Raw genomic sequence first — 12,449 nt, forward strand, 5'->3', positions numbered from 1 at the left:
GCGTATCAAATGCCACCACTGATGAAAGCTTCTCTTCCCTGCTGGCTCAAATGATAATGCCAGACAAATTGGATACCGAGAGATGTGGATTTGGGATATTCGGAGAGTTTCAGGTGGAAAAAAAAGCCTGGCCTAGGCTAGAATGAGAGAGCTATATGCTGTATTACTTGGCATGCACAAGAGGCAGGCAGGAAGGAAAGGGAAAATAGGAAGAAACATGTTTACTGAGGCAATTCGCAGCGAGTTGCTCTGTCTTCATTATCCATTGCTGTATCACAAATCGCTCTAGAACTTAGTAGTTTCAAACAGCAAACATTTATTACCACAGTTCCTGTAGGTCAGGAATCCAGGTACAGCTTAGCTGAGTCTTCTGGCTCAGCAGCTCACAGGCTGCAGTCAAGATGTCAGCCAGGGCCGCATCTCAAGGCTCAGCTGGGGGAGTAGCTTTTTCTAAGCCCCCTCTCATGGCTGTTGGCAAGCTTCAGAAGATCCACTTCCAAGCTTACTCCCTGACTGTTGGCTGGAGACATCAGTTCTTTGCCACGTGGGCCTCTCCGTAGGGCAGCTCACAACATGGCAGCTTGCATCTCCCAGAGCAAGGGCAGAGAGAGAACACACAGGCAAGATGGAAGTCATACCAGCCTGACCTCAAAAGTAGCATCCTGTAACTTTTACCGTATTCTCTCTCAGAAGCAAGTCATGAGGTTCAATCCAAGGGCATGAATACCCAGAGTCAGGTATCACTGGGATCCATTTTAGAGGCTGCTTGCCTTGGGGTCCCTACTGCTGTCAGTGAAAAGGCATTTTAAAGAGATTTCAAGCCAACTTAACAAAAGCATGAAAAGTTGATTTAGTTTAGCCAAAGGGGATTAAGCATTCAACTGATGTCTGCATTTCTTACTTATTATTTTTTAAGTAGAAGAGGAGTTACCTTAGTTTCTCAGAAGTTACTTACGCTAACGGTATGCTGATATGGATTATTAAACTGTGTTCTGTCTATGTCTACTTTTGGAGATGACCAAAAACACAGGAAACTTTAAAGTTTAATTTAGCCTTCTTTATACAGGCATTCTGTGATTAGGGGGCAAGCTAAAGCAAAGCCAAGAAACACAAGGTCTAACTCATTTATAGCTCCTATTTGGGAGGAGAGGAGCAAGAGAAAATCTCTCTAAATAAGAATCTTAAACATATAATTACTACCAGAATTTGTAATAACCACTGTCTAGCTAAATTTTGCTGTGTTGATAACGGTATTCATGAGCTCCTTCAGCGTGGTCGGGAGACGTGTGGTGTCGATGCTTAGAAAACTAACCTTTTGCTCTCTAAAGACCCTTGTTAGAAAATTTTTCTATTTTATAATCTTGACACTAAAAACATCAAAGGTAGATTGTAGTATAAAGCCTTGAAACTCAGTTTTGGTTACCAGATTTTTTTCAAGTAAATTCATTATTGCTAAAATAGAAATAGCAATCCTACCTTCCAATTGACCTTCCTCGCATTTGCATGAAAGATGTTCTGTCAGACCAAAGAAAGGAATGCTAATTTTGTTTATTTTACCACTGGGGTTGTTGATGTCTTAGAAGGGTCTAGAAGAGTCAAGATGATGAGTTTGGTTTTGTATGCACCCCTGAGATCTCTGGAGGATAAGGTGTGTACAGTCGAAAGTGTGTGGCAGCTCTGGATTGAAAGGGTGCAGGATTAGAGCTGCTTTTCAGAGTAGTTTGCATAAAGGTGACAGTTAAAGCTAGACATGTGAGAGCTTTTCAAAAGGGAGCATATAAAAGGAGAAAAAAAATAAAGGATTGAGACCAGTCTTAGGTGCTGCTTAATGGTTATAGATTTAGAAGAAGAACCAGTGGGAAAGGCTGAACGGGAGTGGTCAGGAAGGCAAGTCCTTGTCCCAAATGCTTCAGTGCTGCTGAAATCAGAAGAGAATTGTGATACAGAAACGCTGCCAGATGCCACCGAAAGGTCAAGTGGCACAAAGCCAGAGGCAACGCTCATTATATAAACGTTGGTTAGGGGAAGAAACTGCGAAGCCCCTTCAGGCTGAAAGCAGTCATTCACGTGGGGTAATTAATATGTGAGTCATATGTTCTTACAGCTGGCAACTACAAGCCAACACATTGTTAGCCTTAATTGTTACAGACTATATCTAAAATTAATAAGGCCCATGTCTTTTTAAATAGTCTGTCATTTATAATGTAAATGATTAAGGTATTCTTTTTTCCTAAATTGTGAGATTTTAATTGCATTCTCAAATAATACAATGACAGTTCATTAAATTTCAATTCAGACATCCTTGCCAATGAAATACTTAAAATGCCATAAGATTCAGAAAGGTATAATTAGGTAAGAAGTACATTAAGTTTGTTAAAAGTTCGCTGAGCCCCTACTGTGTGCCAGGCTATGCTATTTGCTAGGCATACAGAGCCCTAGAACCATAATCCCTGTCTTTAAGAAGTATAGTAGGAGAAAATAAAAATAATTATAGTGTGACAAATGTCCAATTAAAAGCAGTGAAGAGGAGGTAGGGCCCATGGCCGGGAAAGGCCTCCCAGCAGAGGTAGCCCCTGAGCAAGGTTAGTGCATGGAGTCGTAGAATTGGAGTCCTCCAGAAGACCAGGGTAGGAGCGTGGGACCGCAGGGCTTGTTGGAACTGCCACCGGGGAAGAAAGCGCAGTGGGTGAGGAGCTGCAGGAGAACAGGCAGGAATCAAACTGTTGAGGGCTTTGTTTGCCAAATGCAAGGAGCGGGTGGTTCTTGTGGTTTGCTAATCTATCTTTCTGGGTCCTTTTGTTCCATAGACTATAGTAAAATGTCTGGAGGGTGGAGGAGAACATTCAGCATTCCAGAGAATCCTGGGTAAAGTAAGAGAGGAGAGCCTGGATGTTCAGACGGTCGTGTCCCTGTTGAGGCTGTACCAAGATTCTAATCCTGCAATAAAAACAGCACTATTAGACAGGAAGCCAGAAGATGTGGACACAGTGCAGCCAGAAGGTAGGAGACGATCTTGTCCATCGGAATGGCGGGATTTTATTTTGGGAGGATGCTATAAAGTTCGTTCCAACAATACATTTCTTTGGTGGCTTAGTTATTAAGTGGTTTTCACATAAGTTTCATATCTAATTCCAGAAGCTGCATGTTAAGTATATACCAACTAAATTTGAGTCTCCATTTCTATCCCACAGTTAAGTAGTCTGACACCTTGAAGTTGGAGAATATCATCAATGTTCTCCTGTCCTTCAAAAAGCCACACGTCCAAATCAATGACTTGAGTGCCCAGGGTGGACTGGTTCGCTGACAGCACTTAAAGGCTGAGGTTTCTCTCATTTGGGTTAGGTACAAAGCAGTGGCCTTGCCAACCAGAAGTTAACCTCTGGCTGGCTCTGCAGCTTTGTGTTTCGACAGATAAATGAAACATTTTTCCTTTCATAGAGTTTAAACAGAATAATAAAGTATTTTCCTCTGTAAAAGAGATTCTGCATTCAGGTGCTCAGAATAAGCTGAAAATCACTTTACTATTCTGTTAGATCTCTCTTGACAAACCATGCTGTCATTTTCTTGAAATTGACTAGCTTCTCTTGTGTGTCTCTAACTTTCTCCCCCAGGGAGCACAGAGGAGGGAAAGACCTTGTCTGTTCTGTTACTAGAACACAAAGAGGACCTGATACAGTGTGTAACACAGCTGAAACCTATTATGGAGTTCCTCGAAACAGCCAAGGAGGAATTCCTGACTGGCACTGAAAAAAGGGTAACTGTGTCAAGTGTCTCCTCCCTCCTTCTGAATTCAAAAATTCTTTTGTGGCACGTTCACTTTATACTTTGCAGTATTTTAATACATACTGCAGAGTAAGCACCTTGAAGCTGAGGTGCTTGTTTCATATCCCATTGCATTCCTGGCAGCAGCTTACTGAGGGCACTTCATGCGGAGCCACATGGGAAATGGATGTATGGATGAATGGGTGGGTCGGTGGGCGGGTGGATGGATGAATGTGTGGGGACGTGGATGGACGGATGGACGGATGGACGGATGGATGGATGGATGGATGGATAGATGCTATTTCTGCTCTGACTCAATTTTTACCGTAAACAACTGTATCAAGAGTTCAAATGTTGAGGCAATTTGTAATTATTATGGCACTTTCCCCTTTATAGAAATGTGCTGTACTGTACATTTGGAGTTTGTAGAAAATTGGGAAAACAATCCAAAATAAAAAAAATTCTAATTTCAGAGAGGACGCTGCTAACATGTTGAAGCCTGCATTCCCCTTCTTTCTCATTCGAGTCATCCCAGGATGGGGTTATACAGAACATGTGGTTTCTACGTTGGCTTTTTACCTAATATGTTAATACATGTCTATACCTATAATATTGATTTTGTATTCTGTGTAATGTACATACCATAATTAATTTTTTTATCATTGAGCATTTGTGGTTTTTTTTTTTTTTTGGCTATTATAAGTGATGTTGTGAGGAACACTCTTGCACACAAATCTTTGCGTACCTCTCAAATTATTCCCTTAGTGTAATTTCCAAGAATTTCTAAGAAGTGGGATTTTGGAATCAAGAGTATAAAAATTTTCAAGTGTTTGATACATGTTGCCAAATTGCCCTTCAGGAAGGTTGTACCAATTTACTCTCCCACCAGCTAGCTACTAAAATCCTCATAAAACTGCTGGCATGACTTCTCGAGGCAAGTAGGTAACTATGTTTGTTGGTGTTATTGATTTCAACTTTGTGCTAAAAATATTTTTATATCTGGAAAGAAGGAATAGGGATAGAGTACTTTTGTGGCATCAATTCCTGAAACTGTGGGAAGTGACTTAAGTGTTCAGGAGAGAAAACATTTAGAAACCACTGGTATAATGGCTAAGCACTGAATTTACAGTGAGGACTGGGTTCTTGATTTTATTTTTTTCGATGATCTTATATCGCACATGCGTGCACGCACACACACGCAATGGGAACAACCTTTAATCTCAAAATTACATTTTGTGAATTAATTGTTTTTCAATTTTTAAGTCCTTTGAACTTCTTCAAGAAAGAAAATATACAAAGATTAAACTTCTGTTTTTTCCCCTTAGTCTTCAAATTAAGTATAATTTCTGGCACTCAATTTAAGTAAGTTGCTTATAGCTCTAGAAGTTCCCGATTCCCTCTTTAGTATTTCATTCAATTACTCATTCAAACCTTTTCCTTATTAGCTAGATTGAATGTGTCCTTTGAACTGTTTCATTATCTTGGTAAAACAGCATTTATAGATAGAGTCCAAACTCAGCCTCGTTTTCTGCAGCAAGATAGACCACACTGTCATTTTCTACTGTCACTTTCAGTTTACTTGACAGAGAAAGCTGAAGCAGAAGAGCTTAAATTAGTTATAAATCACAAAAACACTTCTTCAGATTGGGGGTCCACCAGAGCTTCATTAACCGATTCCTTCTCGTGAAAGCTGGAGCAGTCTAATAAAGTGGGAGTGGAGAAGTGAATGTTGATTGAATAGCCCCAGTATTTTGACATCGTGTGGAACGTGTACCAGGCCCTTTTGAACTTTTTTTCTGTTAAGAAAGTATGCTAACAATGGATGCCATGGCCTTTTTAAGTATGTTGGGTTTTATAAGAAGCAGTAACTAGGAACATGTTTACATCAGGACTGGAAACAGAAAAAAAGGGGTGATTACTGTAGCTGTCATTTATTTATTGCTTACTGTATGCCACGCAACATGCTGAGGACTTTTAAAATGTTACTGAGTTTCGCCCTCACAGCAACTTTATGACGTCATGGATGTTACCCGTATTTTAAAGATGAAGAAACAGAGCATAGGGAGGTAGGACAGCTCACCCAAAGACACAGCTGTTTGGGGCCAGTACTAGGAACCAGACTTCTAATCAAAGCACATTCTCTTAACCCCTATGAGTATGTCTCCCTAATGGTATCAATAACACTGTCATTTCTTAAAGATGACATATGTTCTAGGAGTTAGGCAAGGCTATACAAACAGCACCTTCATTTTACAGAATCCTCCGAACAACTGTGCAAGAGTTGGTATTGTTATCTTCTTTTGCAAGTGAGGAAAATAAGGCTTGAAGAATTAAATAACTTGCCCAAGGTCACACAGGCAATAAATAGTAGAATTGCAATTTGAACTAGGTTTGTCTGGCCTTAAAGCCTATACTTACTCTTACTGGTATCTGGCTGCCTCTTTATGTATCAGATTATTGCTTAGGAACCAAGATTTAGGTCTGAAATCAGTATGGTGTTTAGATGCAAGCTCTTAATTTTTAACTTATGATTTATTTAGTAGATATCTACTGTATGTTAGACCTTAAAGAAAATGACTATATCCTGTACTGACAAAGAATATGACAACTTGATTTATTTTATACATATATACATATATATACATTCCTTTCATATATATAAAACCAATTTGGTTTTAAAGCTAAATTCATTATTTTAAAATGGAAGTTAATTTGATAATGGCAGCCTCTGACATACTACCATGACTAGGAGCTGACATTTTCCCAAAGGAAAGCTCAAAACTCAGTTCCTGTGAATCTGTAGATTACGTGTATTGAAATAATCCCCTGCTTTATCAGTTCCATAAGAGCTAAGTTATGCATATTATGCCATAGTCCTTTAAGAAATGGTTCTATTGTAATATAAAAATATCAGTAAAATATCTGTCACGTGTTTTATTTTCATCCTTTTGCTAAAGTTCTATGCCCTTTTGACTCAAAATCCTCTAACGTAACAAGGAAGGACAAAGGAGTGGAATTGCTAAATTATAACTGGAGCTGATGTATGTGGCTGTTAAGAATGAGAGGAATGGATAATAAAGAATTCACAAGAAAATAATCCAGAAAGTCACTTTAAATCTATTATTTTGGAGTCCACAGACCTAATGTACAAATTATCTGAGTATTCAGATCACTACACAAATAAAGTAAAACAATATAGTTGCTCTGAAATTATAACCTATGCTAATATTATGAACTTTACTGAAAGATCAAAAAACATGAAACTACATTAATTGCCAATCTGTGTTTCTCAATCTTAGTGTCCAAACAAGCCACAGCTAAAGAACCAGGTTAGAGATAGGCTACTGGCTGCATCATACAGGCCTAGTTTAAGAATATTTTCACAAAATGCAAGCCGTTGGAGGCAGAGCAGATACAGAGACCTGCAATTGAGAAAGAAAGATTTTCACAGTTACTTGTTTGGAGACTATTTTAGATTTCTGTTGTAACAGAATGAGTAAGAAACTATGAAAAAAAATGATGCTGGAGATCAACAGAGGAGGACTTGGAGATGGGGCACCTTGTGATGCTGTCTCGCTAGGTTTTCCAGTAGTGTATCAGATCAGTGCTGAATTGTCAGTAACTGGCATCTGGTTGATTGCTTATCACTGCAGGTGATTCTGAATTGCTGTGAGGACAGAACACCCAAGGAGACAATAGAAAATTTGTTGCACAGAATGACTGAAGAGAAGACCCTGACTGCTGAGAGTTTGGTAAAACTCCTCCAGGCTGTGAAGATGACTTTCCCAAACCTGGGCCTTCTGCTAGAGAAGTTGGAGAAACTAGCCACTTTGCCAGGCGCCACAGGTATTAGTTAATCATCGACTCTCTGGACTGAAACCACTCTTCCAGAAAATTATTATAGCTTGAAACACCCTTTTGGCTCCATGCTGGGGAGATAAGATAATGTTAAGAAATGTCACTGCAGAGTAGAAACTAGCTGTCATCAATCGATAATTCTCGATATCTCTGGAGTTAAGAGCTGAAATCTGAGAGTGACTCTGCTCGGTTAAGCGCTGTCATGGTGTTCCTGTGGCTCAGGATTTGTGAACGTGTGGCTTTCCCAGGCTGTCCAGGATCATCTGTGAAAGCCAGAGGAGCAAATGTGCTCATGAGGCTCGGCGTCCTGTCAACCGTATTCACAAACAGGAGCGGCGAAGCCTCAAATCCCGATCGCCCCTTTCCGCAAGAGTGCTGTTTGCTTCCGGCAGTCCACAGAACTCACGCTGTGTCTGTTCAGCTTGGGGAAGTGCATCTATATCCTATGCCTTAGAAAGGCATTCCAGCTCAAACCCAACTCCTTCCTATCCCAGAGCATTTAGGCCTCAGACGGTTTTCAGAAAAAGGGTATTTGTTCCTAGCCTATGAAGGTAGTATACACTTGTACAAACTTGGACAATTCCAAATATAAAGAAGAAAACCATTTAAAATCCTGCCACTCAGGTATGCCAATATTAACACCTTGACATATTTGATCTATCATTTTTATAATATTGAGATACTATCATATTGTATAATTGTATAGTTCCCCCATGTAACATTACAGCAGCATTCTTTTCTACAGTTCAGAAAATCTCCCCACAATCCTAGTTTTTGAAGTCTGTATAGTTTTTCATCATGAGGATGTATATGGTATATTATTCATGCCCTTATTTCAGAGCAGATGGAGCATAATGGTTAGGACTGCAGGCATTAGTGTCAACACTCCCTGGGACTGCAACCTGAGTGCATTCTGTAGCTGTAGTACCCTGAGCAAGTGACTTAACCTTTCTGAGCCTCATTTTCTGTGCGAAATGGGGCAAGAGCGGTACCTATCACATTCGTTTTTGTGGCCAGTATAATCCATGTAAAACATTTCGCACAGCGCCCGACACATGGGCACTCAGTGAGTATTAGTAGTTGTTATTTTCATTGTCATTATCAGCACAGATTGTGCATTGACAATTTGTACATAGATAAAGACCTTCAGATAGTTTCTTAAGGTTGCATTTCCAGAGGTAGAGTTACTGAGATAAAGAAGGGAGTACATTTTTAAATATCTGCAAAGCTAAGAAAAATGTCTGATGGTTTTGATTTTTCTTAACTTTCCAGTAAATATGACCTCTTGAAAGAGAGAACCTAACAAATTGGCCCAAAGGGCAGCTAAATAGAAAAACCGCAGGTCAGCTTCACATGCAGAGCCTTGATTCGTGCTTGTCTTTAGAATCGCCACACGGATCCTCTACCTCAGGCTTGACAGACACCCCCCCTTGAATCTGCACATCTGAGTCTCTTATAAGTACAGCCTTCTAATTACCCCCCCGGTGAGCAATTGCTGGCTCCTACCATCAGGCACTGTCTTTCAAAGTGTTAATGGTTTTGTGACCCTGAAGCACCAAGCGATGAAGCGTAGGCAGAGGAGCTCTGAACATATGTGTATGAGGCCCCAAGCCAGGGCTCTGCAGAGGACACTGAGGTCTTGTGCTGATCACTCTTCCTCTCTCATTTGTAACATCCTGGAGTCTTCTGTAGGAGGTTTTGTTGTAGCAAACATCATTGTTTTCCTAATATCTTTACAGTCCAACCAAGCCCTGATGATTATGGGACTGAGCTGTTGAGACGCTATCATGAAAACCTCTCTGAGATTTTCACAGACAACCAGATATTATTAAAGATGATCTCACACATGACAAGTTTAGCCCCTGGAGAAAGAGAGGTAAGAGAGGGAGAGAAACAGAGGAAGGGGAGGGTAAAATGAGAAAGAAGGAAAAAATATAAATACATATATATATACACACACACACACACACATATTTATATTTTCTGTAAATATACATATGTAGCCATTTTGAGAATTGCTATGTAGAGGAGAAATAGAAGATAACTCAGTTTCTAAGGTGGAGTTCTAATTTCTATGGTAATAAGGAAAGGCATTCAAAAGGAGAAATGAAGAACTTTGTCATGTGTAAGAAACCTCTCAGATTGAGAGAGGTGAAGGATGTTGAAAAACTCCTTCCCCAACATACGTTCACTGTAACCCAGTACCTAGACTTGCAGCTCTGCAGCGGGGCCAGTGGCTAGAGAGTCTCTTACGTGCGTGTTTGTGCTCCATCTTGAAGGTCATGGAGAAGCTTGTGAAACGTGACTCTGGTTCAGGTGGTTTCAGTTCCCTGATATCAGCGGTTCTGGAAAAGCAGACTCTCTCTGCCACAGCCGTTTGGCGGCTGCTGCTGGTGGTTCAGGAGACAAAGCCCTGTTCACTGGACCTGCTCATGGAGGAAATAGGAAGGGAGCCTGGTGCCGGGGCTTTCTTCCGGGCAGGTAAGTTACCTGACCTCTGGGAGGAGTTTTCCCCACTAGAGATGACTGTCAGTCTTCCTAGAAATAGGAAGAGCTCTCTTACAGTAGTCACCCACATCCCTACCATTAGAAGTGATGACTGGCAGTTTAGTTCAAGGGCACAAGGGTTTGTAAACCTTTTAAAAAATAGATGCTGTAATTATCTTAAGCTTACTTCATTATTATACTCTGATTACAGTGCTGTTTGCCATTTTCCCCACTGCCAACCTCAGATAGGAGATAAGGGAAATGTGTTTTCATTGGGAAGAGTTGAGTGGAGGAAAGGTGAAGGAAAAATGGTACTCATTGTTTGACTAATGAGTATCTGATCCCCATTTGTTCCAGTGACCACCCCAGAACGTGCCACTTTGGAAACAGTCCTGAGGCATAACCAATTGATCTCGGAGGCCATCCAACAGAAGATTGAGTGCAAGTTCTATACCTCAGAGGAGGAGCACCTGGCAGAGACTCTGAAAGAGGTATGGTGGGAATAAAAAGCCGAATGCCAGAGAGTTTTACAGTTGTTGCCTGGGACTGTCTTCATTCCTAAGGGAGGAACCAATATCTCATTGGGTTTTTTTTTTTCCTTCTTTTTTTTGAGACAGAGTCTTGCTTTGCTATCCAGGCTTCAGTGCAGTGGTGCAATCTTGGCTCACTGCAACCTCCACCTCCTGGGTTCAAGCAATTCTGCCCCAGCCTCCCAAGTAGCTGGGATTAGTACAGGCACACATCCCCATGCCCGGCTAATTTTTTGTATTTTTAGTAGTGATGGGGTTTCACCGTGTTGGCCAGGCAGGTCTCGAACTTCTGGCCTCAAGCGATCCACCTGTCTCAGCCTCCCCAAAGTGCTGGGTTTACAGGCGTGAGCCACCATGCCTGGCTGGAACCAATGTCTGTACCTCATGGTAAGCTAGTGCTTACTAACACGTTTGCTCTTTTAATCCTTCTGGCTCTACATGGCAGGTGATGTTATCACATTTCATAGACAAGGGTTCTCAGGCCCCGAGAGGTTAAGTTACTTGCCTAAAATGCTCCGGTAGGGAGGAGATGACATAAGGATTTGAACCCAGGTTCCTATGACTCAAACCAATTTATTCCACTTGTCTAAACCTAGTATCCCCTGGAGTCATGATGCTGTTCTCTTACCTGTTCTAAGAAGCAGCTTCTCTCAGATGAAGGAAAGTAAAACTGGTCTTATTACGTGTTCTATTCTGGCTTCTAGAAAGAGCCAAGATAAACATAGATAGACCAAAGCTTTTGCCCATATGGGGTAGCAAATAGTGCCAGCTCATTTTCCGTAAGGCTTCACACAATGTGGCCAGCATCCCAGGAGTACCAGGTGGGGACTAGGGGAATTCATGGGTGTCTAGCCCAGGATCATGAGCATCCTGAGTGGGGAAGAACAAGAAAGGAACATGAAATTAAACTAGAGTCAAGTGTAGTACCCTTTTGATTCAGGTAGGTGTGGAAGGTGTGCAGAAGGGCTGGCTTCTAACTGTCTCTATACAGGTGACAGCCACATGTTGGTCTGACTCAGATGGGAAGAAGATGGCACACGTTTCTGCGGGGCTTCAGAGGAAAGCTTCATCTGCTAGACTCTCTCCAGCACATCACAACTTCAGAGATGGGGCTTCTGCAGTTGATCAGTTTTAGCCTCACTAATTAGTCTCATGCCTGCCTCCAGGGACATCAGGTTTATTTAGATAGACTTGAAAAGAGCAGAAATAAAATATCTTCCAAAATGAAAATTCCATTTGGCCATCTGTGGATGGTTTAGCTTTATTTTCTCAGTGTACCGACTCTTTCTGCTGATAGCTCTAACATTCTGAAAGAGGATGATGGCTTTGAAATAATATTCTTGGCCTCTTTAAAGCTTCTATTTGAACCTTCTTTAAAACGCTGAGTTTCTTTGTGAAAGAAAATGACGTTTAAACGGGTACATCTAAGTGTCTAAAAATACAAAGCCACTGATCATGCAGAATTACTTCCAGACATTGAGACAATTACATATTATGAAAATTTATCCTGATTTTCAAGATAGACACACCAATGACCAAATACTATAGCTTTTCAAGCTTTTAATGTTAAGAGCCAAAAAAGGTCTTCAGGGGACTCCTAGTTTCTGAGATGCTGTTTCTTGTAGAAAATGCTTTATGCTTCCCTGCATGTATCTTCTTTGTATTTGCACATTTATCTGGATCCGTGCTTCTCTTTTTTGTTTTGTTAGTTTTCTTGTTCTTTGGCAAACAGAGCTGTCCACTACATTTATCACAGGGTGATATATAAACTGCTTATAAATGGAGCAATACCTTCCTGGGATTAGCTTTTTT

At 40.9% G+C, this 12,449-nt stretch overlaps 1 protein-coding gene across 2 annotated transcripts in view; it reads left to right on the top strand.

Moving 5' to 3' along the window:
- The window catches only part of ZBTB40 (zinc finger and BTB domain containing 40), an 83,963-nt gene that overhangs the window by 51,160 nt on the left and 20,354 nt on the right, over positions 1–12,449 (top strand). For both annotated transcript variants that reach the window (XM_003934897.4, XM_010345472.3), the window contains exons 4-9: positions 2,808–3,000; positions 3,612–3,754; positions 7,416–7,608; positions 9,360–9,496; positions 9,900–10,101; positions 10,465–10,598. In XM_003934897.4, the coding sequence (XP_003934946.2) occupies positions 2,808–3,000; positions 3,612–3,754; positions 7,416–7,608; positions 9,360–9,496; positions 9,900–10,101; positions 10,465–10,598 (1,002 nt within the window). The remainder of the gene's footprint in view (positions 1–2,807; positions 3,001–3,611; positions 3,755–7,415; positions 7,609–9,359; positions 9,497–9,899; positions 10,102–10,464; positions 10,599–12,449) is intronic.

This window comes from Saimiri boliviensis, chromosome 11, assembly GCF_048565385.1.
Source record: "Saimiri boliviensis isolate mSaiBol1 chromosome 11, mSaiBol1.pri, whole genome shotgun sequence".
In the NCBI taxonomy this organism is placed as follows: Eukaryota; Metazoa; Chordata; class Mammalia; order Primates; family Cebidae; genus Saimiri; species Saimiri boliviensis.